General features: G+C 43.7%; 1 protein-coding gene across 2 annotated transcripts in view; it reads right to left on the bottom strand.

The window, feature by feature from the left end:
• Positions 1–17,346, bottom strand: part of WDR19 (WD repeat domain 19) — a 565,820-nt gene extending 548,474 nt beyond the window's left edge. For both annotated transcript variants that reach the window (XM_030191304.1, XM_030191303.1), the window contains exons 1-3: positions 17,285–17,346; positions 7,213–7,304; positions 5,561–5,626 (exon numbers count right to left, since the gene is read on the bottom strand). In XM_030191304.1, the coding sequence (XP_030047164.1) occupies positions 5,561–5,626; positions 7,213–7,304; positions 17,285–17,290 (164 nt within the window). In that variant the 5' untranslated portion in view covers positions 17,291–17,346. The remainder of the gene's footprint in view (positions 1–5,560; positions 5,627–7,212; positions 7,305–17,284) is intronic.
• Positions 17,347–19,692: the final 2,346 nt, after the last annotated feature.

Raw genomic sequence — 19,692 nt, 5'->3', positions numbered from 1 at the left:
ATAAAGGTTCGTGGCCCTATTTATAGCTTCTTTCAGCCTGGACCACTGTCCTTCCACTTCTTGTATTTCCTCCCATCCCATCAGCTCCTTCCTCAGGTATTCCCCCATTTTACTAAAGTCAGTATGTTTGAAATCCAGGACTTTGAGTTTTGAGTGGCCACCCTCCTCTTCAGCCGTCATATCAAACCAAACCGTTTGATGGTCACTGCTGCCCAGGTGGGCACCCACTTGGACATTTGACACATTAGCCCCATTTGTGAGTACCAGATCTAGCGTCGCTCCCTCCCTCGTGGGTTCTGACACCATTTGTCTGAGCAAAGCACTTTGAAAAGCATCCACGATCTCTCTACTTCTTTCCGATTCCGCAGACTGAACCTTCCAATCTACATCCGGCAGATTGAAATCTCCCAACAACAGCACCTCTCTTTTCTTCCCCAACTTTTGAATATCAGCGATCAGATCTTTATCTAGGTCCTCCAATTGTGTCGGGGGTCTGTAGACAACACTCACATGGACCGAGGTTCTATCCTCTCTTTTTAAGGTGATCCATATCGCTTCTTCCTTTCCCCAGTTCCCTGTCATTTCAGTCGCTGTGATATCATTTCTCACATACAGAGCTACTCCTCCACCTTTACGCCCCTCTCTATCCTTCAAAAAAAGATTATAGCCTGGTATGTTTGCATCCCATTCATGGGAACCATTGAGCCATGTCTCTGTGATTGCAACTATGTCCAAGTCTGCCTCCAAGATTAGGGCATGAACTTTATTGCTTAGACTGTGAGCATTTGTGGTCATCACTTTCCATCTACATTTCCAAGTATGTGTTTCGGTTTTAGTGATTTGGGGGTGTCTTTTCTCTTTGGGTACCTTCATATCTTTTTGTTCCACCTTCTTTGCTTTTTCTTTCGCCTCAGTTTTATTTTCAGGAGCATCACAGTGCTGTAGTGGAGCAAAAGAATTCTGTAGGGGCAAAACTTGTGAGGGCGGATGCTTCTGTGTCACATAACGAAGCTTGCCTGAGCCTACTGTGAACCATCTATTCTTAGGTGGTATTATCCTTTGAGGCAGTGGTGAGAATATACCACTGCATTCCACAAAGCAAAAGGAACAAGTTCCCACATGCCATCTTTTTTTCTTTTTGTAGGAACTGGAAAAAAAAAGATTTTAAATGCTCTCAGATTCCAATCTAATTCATGTTTAATGTGGGATAAAATGCCATAAATAAGTAAATAAATAAATAGATAAAAACTCTGAATGTTGAGCATCTGATTCTCATAACATGATGTCTGTTTAGTGGCCCTTTACCAGGAGAAACAAAATCTCTGTACATTTACAACGGCGGCCTCGCAAGACTTCAGAAGAAGTCTCGCGAGGCCGTTGCTGGAAGTATTGGCAGACATTTTTAAAGAGCGATACGGCAGCAAGAGGGTCAGCGCTGGCAGCAGGCAGAAAAGACTGGGGATCTTTCCTGCCCCGAAGAATCCACTAGACCACCAGGGTGGCTTCAGTTCAGGTATGTGCCGGGACCCTGCAGCTCGGGGGAGGAGAGGCAAACAGATCGCAGCTGTACATAAAGGAATTTAACAACCGGTTTGCAAAATGTTGAAAAATTTAACAACCGGCTCTTGAGAGCAAGTGTGAGCCGGCTCCAGCACACCACTGCGTGCCCTCTCCTAGCGTACGAAACGCTATCACAGCACTGCATACTGTACATAGTTCTAACCGGTTTATGGGCCACTGCACCTCGACTGCTGACCACAGCCCCTGTGCGTACTGAGAGCGACAGTGTGCCCCCTCCCCCAACCTTGGAGACTGGCATCAATGATAACTGTCAGCATTACCTTATGCAATGCAAGGCCCTAAGAGTTAGCTCTGGGAGAGCAGCTCTGACATTCCCTCCTCCCCTCATAGTCAGATCCCTGGGAATGTCAGTGAAAGACAAGATGTTTCCTGTGCTTCTGAGCAATAAAAACAAACCAAAATCTGCACAGGAAAACAACAGAAATAAAACATTGTCTCCATAAACTGTGCTAGTTCACAGGAATTCACACACACACTCCTGCTCAGCCCTGACACAGACAGACTCTCAGTCACTGAAAGGCATCAGGCACACCCTGAGACACATCGAAGAAATGCTGTATTATCTTTCTACTCTCAGCACTGTAAGCTGATTTCTAGAAAATATCTTTTGCCAATCCACCTTTGTGTGTTGTATTATTGTGCTACAAAACCTTCCTGCCCCTAAGAACTGAACCTGGGATCAAGGAAAGGAACTCAGAACCAGACAAAACCAAAGGATGACATCTGACCTCTGGGGAGCATCTTACTTCTTACAATAACCACCGTCCACTCCGGGCTCACCAGAGGAACTCCCCTTGCTACACTGGTGGTCCACAACCACCAGGCTAGACTGCGGTGTGCTTTCAGCTGCCATAGGAGGCACCAGTTGTAATCCTCAGAGACCTGCGCCAATTGACTCAACAGGGACTTCTGCACAGGTCTCAAGTGAGCCCGGGTCCAAGGCACCACCTCCTGTGAGGCCATCATGGACCCCAAGACCTGGACATAATCCCAGACCTGGGGGGCTGCTGGCTGCATCAGAGACAAATTTGTCGCTGCAATTTGAGGCACTGCTGTTCCGTCAAGGACACCTTGCCCTGTGCAGTGTCGAACAGAACTCCCATACTCCAGCGTCTGAGAGGGAAAAAGGTGCCTCTTGGAAAAAGGGCATGCAGAAGCAACACCACCCGGGAAGTGACCTGCAAACTCTCCTGCAGCAAAGCTGCTCAGATGAGCCAATCGTGGAGGTAGGGATAGACCCGGAACCCCTCCTTCCACAAGGCCACCACCACCATCACCTTGGAGAAGGTGTGCAGTGCTGTGGACAACCCAAACAGCAGCACTTGGAACTGAAAATAATGCCCTAGAATGACAAAGCGAAGGAAATGCTGATGCAATGGCCAAATAGGAATATGCAAATAAGCCTCTGAGATCCAGGGCTATGAGAAACTTCCCTGGCTGTACCGCCACAATGACTGATTTTAGTATCTCCATGCGGAAATGCCAGATTTTGAGAAATCTGTTGACCCCTCTTAAATCTAACACAGGGCAAAAGGAGTCCGCCTTCTTCAGAACTACAAAGTAGATTGAATAGCAACCATGTCCCCGTTCCCAAAAAGGTACGAGGACAATGGCCCTAACTATTGCAACTGCAGCAAAGTGGTCCATAAGTCCATCCACTTGGGGCCCGTCGAACATAGGGACTCCAAGAAAAAAATGTGCGATGGGAGAGGAGAATTCTAATTTGTAACCATCTTGAATGAGCTCCAAGACCTATTGGTCCAAAGTAATTGCATCCCACTTGTCGATAAACTGGGACAGCTGTCTCCCTATCCGAAATGATGATTGGGTCATGACACTATCATTGTGAAGGCCGAGAAGTGGGAGAGGCTCTGGTCTGCTGACCGCCGGCGCCTATCTGCCCAAAAGGATTGCTTTTGTTGAAAGCTAGGCCTAGAAGAAAATGAAGATCTACCATGGCGATAGCGCTTATTATCCTTAAACCATTGCATCGACTGTCCCGACTTGAATGAAGTGTGAGGCTTGTCTTCAGTTAGACGCTGAGACTTGGAAACCCCGAGATCTCTAACTTCTCCGAAGAGAAATTTACCCTTAAAAGGAAGCTTAACCAAACACTGTTTAGAAGCTGCATCTGCGGCCCAGTGTCGCAACTATAACAAGCGATGGCCAGCCACAGTCAAGGACATCTGCTTGGCAGACACAAGTATGAGATCATACAAAGCATCTGCTAAATAGGCCAACCCGGTCTCCATATCCGGAAGTTGGGAAAAGTCCACACTCCAGACACAATGGTTGAATGTTGGACCCATGACAAACAAGCTCAAACCACATAAGAGCTACAGACCTCCACCTGAAGGGTACATGCAGACAATTCAAAGGAACATTTCAATGAAGCCTCTAGCTTATGATCCTATATATCCTTAAGAGCTATACTCCCTTCCACTGGCAAAGTCATCTTCTTAGTCACCGCAGTCACAAATCGTCCACCTTAGGTAAACGCAACCGATCCTGCTCAGCTTGCAAGACCGGACAAAGCCAGGACATTGCCTTAGCCACTCGCAAACCACTACCAGGTATGTCCCACTGTGCTGAAATAAGTTCCTGCATTGCTTCATGGATAGGAAAGGCTTTGGGTGGCCTTTTAGTGCTTGCCATCTTAGGATCAAAACATTCCGCAGACTGTGCCTCCGGAGAAGAAATACTCAAAGCTTCCAAGGCTTTAGAAATAAAAGCTGGGAGCTATTCCCTGTGGAACACTCAGACCACTGTGGGGTCGTCCACCTCATCCGACAGAAGTTCCCACTCCTCCAAATCTTCCATCCCGTGCTCTGAAACTACTGAAGGGGCCAGACCCCCCTCAGAGGGAACAGGCAAGGGGGGGGGGGCAGCGGACTCCACCTCAGAGCCTGAGGAAATGCGCCGCCGCTTAGACTCTCACTGCCCCAGGCCAGGCAAACATGTCACAGGAGGGGGCGGGGGAGCCACCACATCATACAGCCCCGCGCGAGCAAAGCAGAGCCTACAGCAGCCCGCTTTAACAAATATGCTTGATGAAGCAACAAAATGAACTCCGTTAAAAAATACTCCCCCACTTCCTCCACAGAAGCAGTGCTATTGCCAGCACCTGCGGAGACCTCTGAAGGCAGAAAGTCCGCTAACAACGTTGGGAGCACAGCAGGGAGCTACCGTGGTCCCATTACCGCGGGAAGGCAAAATGGCTGCCGACACTGCAGCTGGCAAAGGGGAAGATAGCCGGGTGCCCTTTGCACAGGAAACTGCCACGCTAACATTGTCACCCGGCTCCTCTGCGACCTCGGGTCCAGAACACCCCCCCCCCCCCTATACAAACTCCCAATGCAGTTCGTCGCTCACCACAGCAGGAGCAGTGTTTAACAAGTTCAGCTGCCATGAAAACCCAGTAGAAAATAAAGACGCGAGTGCATGCAGAAAAGATCTCTTTTTTTTTTTAAAGATACATGCACCACTGCCCTGTGAAATGGTGAGACTGCCTCCTTTCAGGAGCCCAAGGAAGAACTCACTCTCACACTGCAGAGCCCACCAGAGCCCCTAAGGGATGGTAACCCACAAAAGAAGTCTGTCTTTTTTTTTCTGTGAGGTAGACGACAGAGTGGAAAATGGGCACAGAGAGGAGTCAAAGGTGGGGAAAGAACCTGGAGCCACCACGTGTACCCCCTAAAGCTGGCACTGAACAGCCAGAGCACCCCTAAGCTCTACTGAACTAGAAAACTAGAACAGAAGCTGAGAGTAGAAGAAACCAGGAACCTGTGGAAATCCGTCCATCTGCATGCTGGAGATAGACAATACCGAATAGCCAGGGAGCCTCCGTCCCATAACGCACAATTCAAATCAGAAATCTCTATCTCCACCTGCTGATAGATGGACACAACCCTCACGACTCTGGATTCATCTGCTGCTGACGCTAAGGAAGAGAGTGCTATAAATTTCCTGTTCTGCTTACCCTGGGAGGTTAATTTCATCTCTCTTCTGGCCATGGCGATCAAAGATTTTTACAGTGCGATCAGACCTGAAAGACAGATGATTGATAAAAGTAAGAAATATGGGGAAAGGGTTTTTTTTAATACATGAATTACAAAATATTTAGGGTTTTTTAAATGGGGTTTTAAAGTACTCTAATAGAGATGGGAGTGAAGCAGAAAAATGCATAGAAAATCATAGTTTCAAGGAAAAGGCTCAAGTATGCCAGATTGCTTACTATCTAATTTAGAATCTATCAACTTTAAGCAAGCAGCACGTTGGTACAAAAACTGTAGTCCCTTTCAGATGTACCAGCACAAGACCCAAGAACTAGTTCATCTACTCAATCTTATAACAAGTCTTGAACTTTGTGATGTAACAATCCTCAAATCATTCCTAATCAAACAAACCCTCACAAAGAACAACCATATATCAAACAACTAATTATTACCTGAATTGGGTATTACTCTATTTACCATTAACTTTCTCTTTGCTTCATGTACAATTTCTCATCCATAATAGATTTTCTAAATGTTAAACATCCATAGCTATCCCAGTACATTTATGATACTGTAATGTAAAATTGGATTCTTACAACAAATTACTTTCTTATGCATTATTCTTTGTTACATATCCTATACTGTTTATTTTACGCCACACTGAACTCAAACTTGTTTGGGATAATGTGGGATATAAATGTCACAAATAAATAAATATACATACAAACAAAGAATGCGGCATCTGCTCATCAGATCCTATATAATAATTTGCACCTCCGTCTGGCTGCCTGGGTTCGAAACACAGTTCCCATTGGTCCACCATGAGGATGATGTCACAGGGCGGACCAATGGGAAGTGAGAGGGAAGGGAACCCAGCAGCAGCCACCGGAGGTGAGTAAACAAACGCCCCCCCCCCCCCCCCCCGAGTTCCATGACCCCCCTACTTCCCTCCCTCCTTCCGGCCGTCCGAATTCCACAGGCCAACTCCAGTCCGACGGCCCCACTCCCGTCCGAGTTCCACGCCCCCTCCCCTCCGATTTCCGCTGCCCAGCGCCTCCCTCCCTCCCTCCCTCTCTGTGGCCTCTGAGTGCAAGGAGGACGTGTGCAGGTGCCCCAGCCCTTCGTAAGTGCCAGCTGTTTAAAACGTTTTACCTCCTGCTCCGCTGGCAACAGTGAAGTCCAGCGCGCACGGACGCCGCTTCAGATTGCCTTTGCTTTCACTTCTATTTCAGCTGTTCCTCTGGTCCCGCCCTCATTTTCTGTTTGCGGAACAGGAAGAACTCGGACGGAAGTGGGGCCGTCGGACAGGAGTGGGGAGGGGGTCCTGGAACTCAGAGGAGAGGGAGGGGTGTCTGGAACTCAGCAGGTAGGGGGGGCGTGGAACTCGGAGGGGAGGGTGCCTGCACATCAGAGGACGGAGGGAGGGAGGGAGGGAGGGAGAGGGCCCTGGAACCTTGCTAGCGCCCATTTCCTGTTGGAAACGGACCTCTTTTACTAGTTTTAAATAAAACTGAAAGAAATATGCTTAAGAGCATAAGATTAAGGGGTATTTAAAATGAATTGCTGGCACATCTATTAATTACTACTGTATAAGCACATCCAAAAGTGGGTCATAATACTTATTCTGAGCTCTTACCCTGTAACAGCAATGTAATTTCCTAATGTTTTCTGCCAGATGTACCGAATTGGAGCTCCAAGCAAACCTTTTTCTGTCAAAGTAAATACTTGCTGCAAAAGGAAAATAATATAACATTAATGGCATGCACACAATGACATCAAACTACATAACTAAGGGGTCCTTTTACTAAACTGTGGTAAGCACTACTTACCGCTGGAGGTCCTGTGGTAAGTCTGAGATTAGCACACAAAAATTATGTGCTAAAACTTATTTTCAGTTTTATGGCAGAGGAAGCAGATAGGGGGCATGCCATCACTGATCAATTATTACACAAGCTCTTACTGCCTACAAAATAGGTGTCAGTAAGTGCTCACACGCTGATTTGTTTTAATGGCATGCACTAATGGCAACCTAGGCACAGGTTTATAAACAATAATCAAACGTTGCAGGGAAAAAATTCAAAAAACTCAACAGAAATCCCATCAACTAACAATATAAAGAATAACTAAATATATTCATTGGATATGGACCATCAGTGTTGTTATGCATATCCCATATATACTTAAGGGAGTCTACATGCATCAAGATCGTCATCGGTCCAATTTTTTATTTGAAAAAATCTTCATATTTTTTTTATAAATTATTCCATTTTTTTAAATTGTACTGATGTGAATTCACTTATCTTTTTTCAGTAATAATTCAACGGGGAAGCAGTGCAGACACGTGTTTCATCGAAAGGCTTTTTCAAGGCACTCTCTTATAATTCAAAAATAACATTAAGAACTTCATATATAAATCTTCTTACTATATTCAATATAAATAAGTGAGTATATACATCCATGCCATTTAACTGCATCCAAGTGGGTTTCTGAATTCTCCTGAATGATTCAACATGGCTGTGGCATCATTCTTAACCACGACCGCCATAGTCATGTGAAAGAGACAAACCAATCAAATGAGAACCAGACTAGATCAAAGACATCCATTCAAGTTCTTTATTTAATCCAGCAGGCTCAGATGTTTTTAAAGATCCAATGTAGCTCTTTATAATTAAACTGTTGATTCAAATCACCACAATCCCACCCCCACTGAACATGATTTACAGTTCTCCAGCAAATATCTTTTACAGAATGATTCATTTTAATCCAATGTAGTACCAGTGGAGCTTCTTCAACTTGATGTACAATCTTAAATTTATGTTCATTCAATCGTATCTTCACTGGCCTACCACTTTGACCAACATATCTTCTCACAAGGACGTTGGATAATACAAACAACTAGTAAAAAAGCCCCGTTTCTGATGCAAATGAAACGGGGGCTAGCAAGGTTTTCTTCAGAGTGTGCATGTGGGAGTGTGTGTCCCTGCCCTCTCTCCCTCCCCCCTCCGAGTCCAGTCCTTCAGTGTTAAGTTTCCTGCTGTTCTATGTTTTTGTTACAGAGAGAGTGAGGGCATCTCTCTCCCCTCCCCCCTCTGAGTCCTTCACTGTGTGAGATTTCATGCTGTGCTGTTTTCCTTCACTCATGGGGAAAACAGATATGTGTGGCGCTTCACACTTCCGGCTGGAGGCTTCATAGAACGTTGGTCTTGCCTTTTATATATATAGATGTTGCATGTAGAACAATTGGTATTTATCTGAGACATAATTTTTATACCCATTTGGGGATCAATCCAATCAGGACCAACCATCATATAGGTACACCATTGACAGTTATTACAGCCAGAATGTATGACATTATCAATTCTATTATGTTACGATTTCACTGGTCTAAGTTGTTCTCCAATAGTTTGTCCATGCTGTAAGGCTATAATAGAATGTTGACTAAAGCAAAGATAAAATTGAAGTATATACCAAGAATCATGAACCAATTTTGATAAGCAACCAGATGCGTGTGAATATGGAAGTACACATATTTCTCTGATTGGTTTGCCTCTTTCACATGACTGCGGCGGTCGTGGCTAAGAATGACGCCACAGCCATGTTGAATCATTCAGGAAAATTCAGAAATCTATTTGAATGCAGTTAAATCGTATGGAAGTATATGCTTGTTTATTTAAAAAAAATTTAAATTCTGTTTCACCAACAGGGATTTATTACTTTGAAGTGTTTTTTTTTTAATTGTTGTTGGCCTTTTACAGATACAGTTTTCTAAGGTGCTCTTTTACTAATCAACATTAGGCGCTAACTCATACCAAATGCAGCTTAAAATGGCATACCATGGGACATGCTCATGTGTCCTGCAGTAAGTGCCAATTTAGGATCCACAGACAGCAGCAAGTTAGAAGAATGGTCTAATGTTTGGCAATTAAAATTCAAAGCTAAGAAGTGCAAAGTGATGCACTTAGGAAGTAGAAATCCAAGGAAGACATATGTGCTAGATGGTGAGAGGCTAATATGCACAGACAGAGAGAGGGATCTTGGAGTGATAGTATCTGAGGATCTGAAGGCGATGAAACAGTGTGGCAAGGTGGCGGCCATAGTCAGAAGGATGCTAGGCTGTATATAGAGAGAGATATGTAACCAGCAGAAGAAAGGAGGTGTTGATGTCCCTGTACAAGCCATTGGTGAGGCCCCACCTGGAGTACTGTGTTTAGATTTGGAAACCATATCTTGCTAAAGATGTAAGAAGACTTCGAAGCAGTCTACAGGAAAGCGACAAGAATATGGGGGCTTGTGCCAAAGGCCATATGAGAAGAAACTGGAAGACCTGAATATGTATACCCTAGAGGAGAGGAGGGACGAGGGAGATATGATACAGATGTTTAAGTACTTGAAAGGTATTAATATAGAAACAAATATTTTCCAGAGAAGGGAAAGTGGTAAAACTAGAGGCCATGAATTGAGGTTGCAGGGTGGTAGTCTTAGGAGTAAAGTCAGAAAATTCTTTTTCACAGACAGGGTGGTTGATGTCTGGAATGCCCTCCCGAGGGCGGTGGTGGGGAAAAAAAAACTGTGGTGTAATTCAAAAAGGCATGGAACGAACACAGAGGATCTCTAATTTGGAACAACGAAATATGAAAGTGCTAAACCCCTACGTGAAAAACTTCACTGGCTCCCAATCAAAGAACGGATTGCATTCAAAATCTGTACCCTGGTCCACAAAATTATCCACGGCGAGACTCCGACCTACATGGCAGACCTAGTAGATCTAGCAACCAGAAACACAAAAACTTCAGCACACACATATCTAAACCTCCACTACCCAAGCTGCAAAGGACTAAAATATAAATCAACATATGCAACCAGCTTCTCCAATATAAGCACACAACTATGGAATGCATTACCAAACGCCCTGAAATCAATACATGACATAACAATCTTTCGAAAATCACTAAAAACCAATTTATTCAAGAAGGCATACCATAACGATCCAACCTAAACACCCGAATCATGCAACACAACGAAACTTGTTACCAAACCAGGACACTTATCTCTTCTTAACCACTTAATTCACTCTATAACTCATGTACTTTGAATCAATTACCACTCTGTACTGCTCACACCAGAAGTGGCATCCGCTACCAAGGTACTATCCAGGTCATTTTCAAAAGTGATCGCCGGCCATCTTCCGATCTTCCGACACAAATCGGAAGATGGCCAGCGATCTCCTGAAACCGGCCAAATCGGTATAATCGAAGGCCGATTTTGGCCGGCTTCAACTGCTTTCCGTCGCGCAGCCGGCAAAATTTCAAGGGGGCGTGTCGGTAGGGTAGTGAAGGCGGGACAGGGGCGTGCTCACGAGATGGCCGGCTTTGCCCGATAATGGGGAAAAAAAGCCAGGCTTGACGAGCATTTCGCCGGCTTTACTTGGTCCCTTTTTTTTCACGACTAAACTCAAAAAGGAGCCCCAACTGACCAAATGACCATCCGAGAGAATCGGGGATGGCCTCCCCTTACTTCCCCAGTGGTCACCAATCCCCTCCCACCCCCCCAAAACAAAAAAATCCAAGTGCTCGTCAGGGACGTCCTAAATCAAAACTATTTTTACTCAGCTTTTTCAGTAGTACCAGTGGGATTTGAACTGGCCACCTCTGGATTACAAGACCAGTACTCTAACTGCTTGGCCACAGCTCCACTTACTTGGATGTCCCTCCCTTTTGATTATGCCCCTTCAGGTCTCTCTCAGCCAATCATAGCCAGGGGTCTCTCTCAGCCAATCACAGAAATCCAGTTTAGGATGGGCTGGAGAAAGCTTTGACGGCAACTGTAATTTGGAACGTGAGGACAGTGCCGGCCAGACTTTTACAGTCTTTGTCCCGCAAATGGCAAGACAGATTTGGATAGGCTGGACTGGGCTTTGACAGCAACTCCAGTAGTTGGAACATATGGACAGAGCTGGGTGAACTTCTACAGTGTATGCCCCAAAAACACCATGATCAAGTATATAATATTACGTTCATTGTTGATTTAAATCTTGAATTGATAACATAGTAACGTGGAGGGGCATAATTGAAAGGGACGCCCAAGTTTTGCTGAGGACATCCTCGCAAAACGTCCCGGTGGAGGGGCGGGGAAACCCATATTATCGAAACAAGATGGACGTCCACCTTTCGTTTCGATAATACGGTCGGGGACACCCAAACCTTACGTGGCTTAGTAAAAGGACACCTAAGCTTGTTAAGTTATGCGCATTGTTAAGAGTCCGCTTGGATTTTGGCATGGATCTCTAAGCGCGATTTATAGAATCTGGAGGTCAACGCACACTAATTTGTTAGCACGCACTAAATCTGTTAGCACACCTTAGTAAAAGGACCCCAGGTGATTTAGACACACTGTTTTGAGAACAGTGCCTGCCAATTACTAACATCAATCACACATGTAAGTGCTACTGTTCTATAAATGAGGCACCCACTTATAGAATTGCCGTTTGAGCGACTTATACAATAAACCTCATGCAAAATATTTTTACCACGCACCTTAATACAATTTTAATGAACATGTTGAAATGCTGCTTAAAAAGCAAAGCAAAATATTTTTAACAGAGGCATATTAAAATTCACTCAAAAAATATAATGTGGTATTAGTTTGGAGGCTCTCGCTCATAAGTATAGTATCCACACTAGCTGCCATGAAATCTATCCTCCCTGCAGCATTATCAGGTACCTCAAAATCTTCCCCCACCCCTCCAAAATTAATCATCATTCCAGCCAGGGCTGTGGAGTCAGTACCTCAAACCTTCGACTCTTGACACCTTTATATTTCTACTGTCCAACCTCGACTCCTATAAAGTACAGTAAATCTAGAGAAATTTGGTTAATTACAAAAGCAAGGATACTTCTTTATGTACAACGTCAGGACTAATAGACCACAAAGTATATTTATTTGAAGTTTGAACAAAGAAACTGAACAAAATTGCTGTCAAATGAAAATATGCAATACACTGTTGTAAGTTTTTATTTTGGAGTTGGAGTCGGTACATTCTTACTAACTCCAACTACACCCAAAATTGCTTCTGACTCAAACTCCAACTCAACAGCCCTGATTCCAGTGGGTCCCCCATCTTCACCAGTAGAAGGGACACAAAAGCTTTCCTGCCAGCATCACTACTGCTGCCAAATTACACTGATAGGGGTATGTCATCACTGATATGGTCAAAGCCTTCTTCACTGCTGGAAAAGCCAAAATTGGCTATTCTAAATTTACCAGATTAGGCTTCCCACATTTTAGCTATATAGTAAACACACAAAACATTGAATTATTTTCATTGTATCTTGTGGAGTATATTTATCATAGACATATATGAACTGTTTGTTTTAAAGCCTAAATGAAAGATGGAGAGAGTAGTCCAATAATTTTTGCATGAGGCAAGAGAAGGAATCAAGGGTCTTTGCCCTCATACCAACTGGCAAACTTCTTCCATTTTAACCTATATCATTTTCAGATGGCTTCATCTATAAAAGTTATCAGGGCCTGAGAAACCTCATCAGAGAATACAAAGGAGAAAATCAGTGTTCTTTCAACATCCATGTAAGAGCCAGATACTAGATGTTGGGATGAAAAAGGAACCCATGATTCTGTTGTGAACTGCCCAACCTGACTGGTTTCTCTAGGATAGTGCTTCCCAAGTCGTATTAGAGTACCTCCTTGCCAGTCAGGAGGCATACAATGTATGCAAATCAATCTCATGCATATTCATTGTATATATCCTGAAAACTTGACTGTCAAGAGAATACACCAAAACCGACTTGGGAAACACTGCTCTAGGATAACACCCCCCTCCCCCGTTAAAGCGGAAACCAAATATGTCTTAGGCCAAGAATGAGCTACCACAATCATATCCAGGCAGACAGGCTCATTTAGATGGTAGATCATCATAGATTTTTCTTTTCCTGCCAAGAATTAGGTCCTTAAAGTGAGCCATTTTTGATGAGATGACCTTGCCACCTGACAGTTTCCTGACACAAGAAGGACCAATCTGTCTCTCCTTTACTTTTTCAGGTAGAGCACGGTTGAACTAGAATCTTGGTCACTCAGGAGTGCATGGTTCAGAGTAAGGCACCTCCAAAAACATAATGGCAAAATGCAGAAGTTAGAATAACCTGATAGAGAACGTATGATAAAAGCTGTAGTAGCCCAAAAATATATAAAGAGGGAAAAATAATTCAAAATGACACCCATCAAAATCTACGCAGGTTGAAAACAAAAACTACAATTCATTAAATTCTCTGCATGCAAATCAGAGAAATAAAAAAAATAATAATATGGAAGAGTTAGAATGAATGGCAATAAATATAGGCTTAGATAGAATAGGCATTTCGGAGACCTGATAGAAGGAGGTCAACAAATGGGTCACTGTGGTACCAGGGTACAAACTGAACTGAAATGACAGACAGAGTGGTTTAACAGTGAGATGCACGTTAGGAGTCACAGACCAAGAAAGGGATCTAGGTGTCGTCGTTGATGATACGTTGAAACCTTCTGCTCAGTGTGCTGCTGCGGCTAAGAAAGCAAATAGAATGTTAGGTATTATTAGGAAAGGAATGGAAAACAAAAATAAGGATGTTATAATGCCTTTGTATCGCTTCATGGTGCGACCGCACCTCAAAAATTGTGTTCAATTCTGGTTGCCGCATCTCAAAAAAGATATAGTGGAATTAGAAAAGGTGCAGAGAAGGGCGACGAAAATGATAAAGGGGATGGGACGACTTCCCTATGAGGAAAGGCTAAAGCGGATAGGGCTCTTCAGCTTGGAGAAAAGGCAGCTGAGCGGAGATATGATAGAGGTCTATAAAATAATGAGTGAACGGTTAGATGTGAAGCATCTGTTCACGTTTTCCAAAAATACTAGGACTAGGGGGCATGCGATGAAGCTACAATGTAGTAAATTTAAAACGAATCGGAGAAAATGTTTCTTCACTCAACGTGTAATTAAACTCTGGAATTCGTTGCCAGAAATTGTGGTAAATGCGGTTAGCTTAGTGGAGTTTAAAAAAGGCTGGACGGCTTCCTAAAGGAAAAGTCCATAGACCATTATTAAATGGACTTGGGGAAAATCCACTATTTCTGGGATAAGCAGTATAAAATGTGGAGTGGAGGAGTGGCCTAGTGGTTAGGGTGGTGGAATTTGGTCCTGAGGAACTGAGTTCGATTCCCAATTCAGGCACAGGCAGCTCCTTGTGACTCTGGGCAAGTCACTTAACCATTGCCCCAGGTACAAATAAGTACCTGTATACAATATGTAAGCCGCATTGAGCCTGCCGTGAGTGGGAAAGTACAGGGTACAAATGTAACACAAAAAAAAGTTCTGTACTTTTTTGGGATCTTGCCAGGTATTTGTGACCTGGATTGGCCACTGTTGGAAACAGGATGCTGGACTTGATGGACCTTTGGTCTTTCCCAGTATGGCAACACTTATGTACTTAATAAGATTAATCTATTTTACAGTTGGATTGTTCACCACCTTGAGCCCTTTCTGGGCTAAGGTGGTTCATCAAATGGAGTTCAACAGAGAAAGAAATGGCAGATGAAATTTTAGTGTGGACATGTATGAAGTGATGCACATATGGAAAAATAATCCCAACTAAAGGTACAAAATGCTGGACTTTGAGTTAGGAGTCACTACTCAAGAAAAAGATTATCATGCCTTTGTATAGATCCCTGGTATAATTTCACCTCGAGTACTATGTGCCATTCTCGTCATCTAGATCTATTACCCCATATCCTACCGCTCCTTAACAACAGTCTTTACTCTGGTCGAGTTCCTTTAATGAAGTTCACCCAATTCTGAAAAAAAAACCTCGATAGATCCTCTGAACCCAGTGAGCAATCGCCCGGTTTCTAACCTATTTTTCCTCTCCAAAGTTTTAGAAAAATGGTCTTCCTTCAAGTCTCTTCATTTGAAGAAAAAAATACTAGCTTCACACCCCAGACAATCCAACTCCTGGACTCATTTCAGCACCGAGAAAGTTCTAGCAGGTCTTTTGATAAACAAAATATTGTTCTACCAGTATCACTCGATCTCTCGGTTGCATTTGACCTGGTCGATCACTCTCTTTTTCTCTCTTCCCTTGGTTTTAAGGGTACTGTTCTGTCTTGGTTCAGCTCCTTCCTCTCAAACCACTCCTATAAGGTTGTTACTAATTTCTCTTCTTCCACCTCTTGCTCTTTGTCTTGTGGCATCCCCCCAGAGGCCTATGTCCCCTCTTCCCTTTAACCTCTTCCTCAGCCCTCTCGCCACCGTCATACAATCAACAGGCATCTCTAGGTACTTTTACGCTGATGACACTGTATTACTCTTTCCAACTAATCCTTTTTCTCTTTCTATTCATCCTTTATTGAACTATCTTGATACTGTCACAAAATGGCTCACAGGTCATAAATTGGTTCTTAAAAAAACAAAAAACAGTAGCTTGTTGGTTCCCAGGCGATTTGCCCATTCCTAAATTCCCTTTGCAATTCCTTAGTACTACTATTCACGTGGTTGAGTCCTTTTGTTATTTAGGGGTGACTATTGATTCACAACTTTCTTTCGCCCCTCACATAATCAAATGATTGAAAGACTGGTTTCTTTATCCTCAGACAACTATGCTCAATTAGATGTTACGTCAACCCTGATTTGTTCCACTCGCTCATCCTCTCACTTTTGTTAACCGCTTTGAACCCCATTTGGTGGGAGTTAGCTGTATACAAGCATTATCATCACTATCATACAAGGTAGTCACCTGATCATCCAGAGTTGGCCAGGTCCAATCCTCCAGTGCAGCAGGCAAGATACCAATGTCTAAACATCATTCATGAATATACATGTTTATTTACATACAAGAAACAAGTATTGGCCTGCTTGTATAGGGTTACCATATTCGCAGAGACAAAATAAAAATGGTTGCTACCTTTGCTTAAGAAATATTTAATCACAGCAAATGTGTACATGGCTTTGAGACAGTTAATGAACACACACAGTAACTGACTTTCAGTACAACAGTAGATAATCTACTTTTCAAAAATTTCCAGATTCGAGTTTGACTGAGTCTGAGCCCGAGCCTACTTGTCAAAAGAGTGGATAAGGTCAACAAACTTTAGCTGGCTTCAAAGATATATGTGAAAGTCTTTGCGTGATATATGCTTAAAGTTGTGCTGCACGGACAAAATTCCTTTGGTCTGAATTACCCAGCAAGGAAACAGAAAGGAGACCAGCAATGTCTATCTCTCTCTTTAGCAACCCCGTGTGTCCAGAGTGACTAAAAGGCCAGAGATGGTTTCTCTCTTTATGTGGGTGCATAGACACATAAAAGAAAGAGAACATTGCCCTAAAAATTAGAAAACCTGGAGAACATGTCCTCCGAGGAGTATGGTAACCCTACGCTTGCAGCACTAGGAGGTCTGTGGAAGTCGCCAAGCCCAAAGCACCCCCTGCCTTCCAAATTTTACTTCTCCTCAAAATGAAATACCATAAAAATACCCTGTCTTCCTAGGCAGATGACTCCGAGTCCTAGGCTGTACCAATACCAGGCCTAGCTCCCCCACTAGAAGCAGAGCGGGAGTTCTAGTCTTGGCTGGCTGGAGGATTCCCGCAAACAGAAGTGCAGCGCACAAACTAGCCCTCGGTGTCACAGGGGAGCAGCGGGGGAAAGCGCTGTAACCGCGCGCTGTACCTTCATCTTCTACACTGCCGGAACTCAATTCCCAGTCAGTCCGAGCGCAGCCTAAGTACCGTAGGTCTAGTTAAGGCGCATGCGCGTCACCATAGTAATTGAACCCCGCCGTGCACCGTGGCGTCTGTCAGTCACCAGGGAGATCGCCAGCCCAGCCACAAATGGTAGGCTGTAGAGTGCGCACGCGCACCCGCCGCAATCTAGAAAGAGGATGAGCAGAAAAGTACCTGTGTACAATATGTAACTAAGCCGCATTGAGCCTGCCATGAGTGGGAAAGCGCGGGGTACAAATGTAACAAAAAAAAAAACCATGCGTGGGATAAACATGAAGGAATCCTGCTCGGAAGGAAGGGATCCCTAGAAGCTTAGCCGCCAGAGATTGGGTGGCAGAGCCGGTGGTGGGAGGCGGGGCTGGTGGTTGGGAAGGGGGGCTACAGCTGGGCAGACTTCTGGTCTGTGCCCTAACAATGGCAGATACAATTCAAGGTAAAGTATACACCAAAAAAGTAGCACACGTGAATTTATCTTGATGTCACCTTCCTGCTCCTCCAGGGGCAGAGAGAGAGAGAGGAGAAAGGAGTGGCTGCAGAGCTGCCGCCCCATGCTTGCCTTTTTCATTATATATATATATTTTTTTAGTCGCAGCCACTGCTGCTGAAGAGTAAAAGCAGCAGTGGCGAGGAAATTAATACCGGGTGGAAGGAGGAGTTGCCGACCCCGTGTCTCAGTGGGAGACTTTCCTGCTTTGGTGGGAGTGCAAGAGATGGGAGACTTGGCAGGTCTGAGCATATAATTTTTTATTTTAACGGTCACTATTAGTTTGTGATCCATTAGGGATAGAGAAACACCTAGTGTATCTGAATGTAATTCACCTTGAACTACTCCTGAAAAGATGTGATAAATAAGAAATTATGAATCTTTCCCTCTTTTTTCTTTTATTTTAACCACTTTATATATTTATTTTGGCAGCAAATGTACATAGCTAGGAGCCTCTAAATCAATCCATACCATAGAATGGTCGATAAATCAATTCTGGCCCTATAGTAGCAGATTGGACTTCTAGAAACGATTAAAATATAATCTAGTCTGGATAGAGTGTTGTGTACCTGGGAACGATGAGTAAAATCACACTTCCCAGGATGCAACAATCCACATGAATCAACAGGTAAGGCGTCGCCAAACAGGTCCAAGGAACTTTTCCCCTCTCAGGCTTGCTACAGCTCCTTGGCATAGAGGTAATAGCCTCCTTTGGATGCTTAAGCATGTTCATATCCCCCACCACTATCAATTGTGTATTGAGATATGGGGTCAATCTCTTTAACAGAGAACAGTAAAAAGACGCAGTCCCTCAGAGATGGGCCATATGTTAAATGTGTCTATTTTTGATATTGTTTCACAGTAGTTCAATTATTAGGTTTCAATTTACTTTTTTCAAGTTTACCTAATTTATTGTATTTATATTTATTCTTGGTTATTTTACTATTGTTATGCTGTTAACAAAATTCTAAGTTTTATGTTAAACTGTACCTGCTGTACACTGCCCTGGGTGAATCTCTTCATAAAGGCAGTTAATAAAGCCCAATAAATAAAATAAATAACTAAATAAGGGCTCATTTTACTAAGCTGCAATGAAAAGTGGCCTGTGGTAGCGTGGGCATGTGTTTTTGGCGTGGGCCAGGCCATTTTTTTAAGGCATCTGAGAAAAAGGGCATTTTTTTAATGGGCCGGAAAATGGGCGTACAATAAAATTAAAACTAATGCGTGCCTATTTACGGCCTGACCCCTTACCGCCATCCATTAATCTAGCGATAATGTCTCACACGCTACACACTGCTGATTACCACTGAAAACACCACACGCAGTAGAAAACAAATCATTTTTACTGCCGGAATGACAGCGTGTGCCAAATCCAAAATTACTGCCAGGGGGTGTGCTAGACTGGCAGTCTCATTTTGGTGCACACTGCACACACATAGGCTACAGTATAGCTTAGTAAAAGGGCCCATAAACTTGCTATGCTCATAATACCCCAAGTGTAGCTCTCCCTTATGTGAAGTCATTCACTCCAAGGTCCTACCTCCCTGAACATCCTTTGTCTTCTGCAGTCACAGCAAATCATTCCTAAGTTAGAATGTGGCTGAATAATTAAAAAGAAAAAGTAAAAGAGGGGTAGCCTAGTAGCTAGAACAGTGGGCCTTTTACAAAGGCACGCTAGCGTTTTTAGCATGCGCTAAATGCTAGAGATGCCCATATTCCTATGGGTGCCTCTAGAGTTTAGCGCACGCTAATAATTAGCACGTGCTAAAAAAAAACTTTGTAAAAGAGCCCCTGAACCAGGGCAGTCAAGATTCAGATGCTCTTTGGGCTTCTTTTACAAAATTGTGCTACCGATTATCAGTGCGGCAAAA

This window comes from Microcaecilia unicolor, chromosome 2 (assembly GCF_901765095.1).
Source record: "Microcaecilia unicolor chromosome 2, aMicUni1.1, whole genome shotgun sequence".
NCBI classification, from domain to species: domain Eukaryota; kingdom Metazoa; phylum Chordata; class Amphibia; order Gymnophiona; family Siphonopidae; genus Microcaecilia; species Microcaecilia unicolor.
Note: the sequence above shows the minus strand (reverse complement) of the source record. Positions and strands in the feature narration are given on the sequence as shown.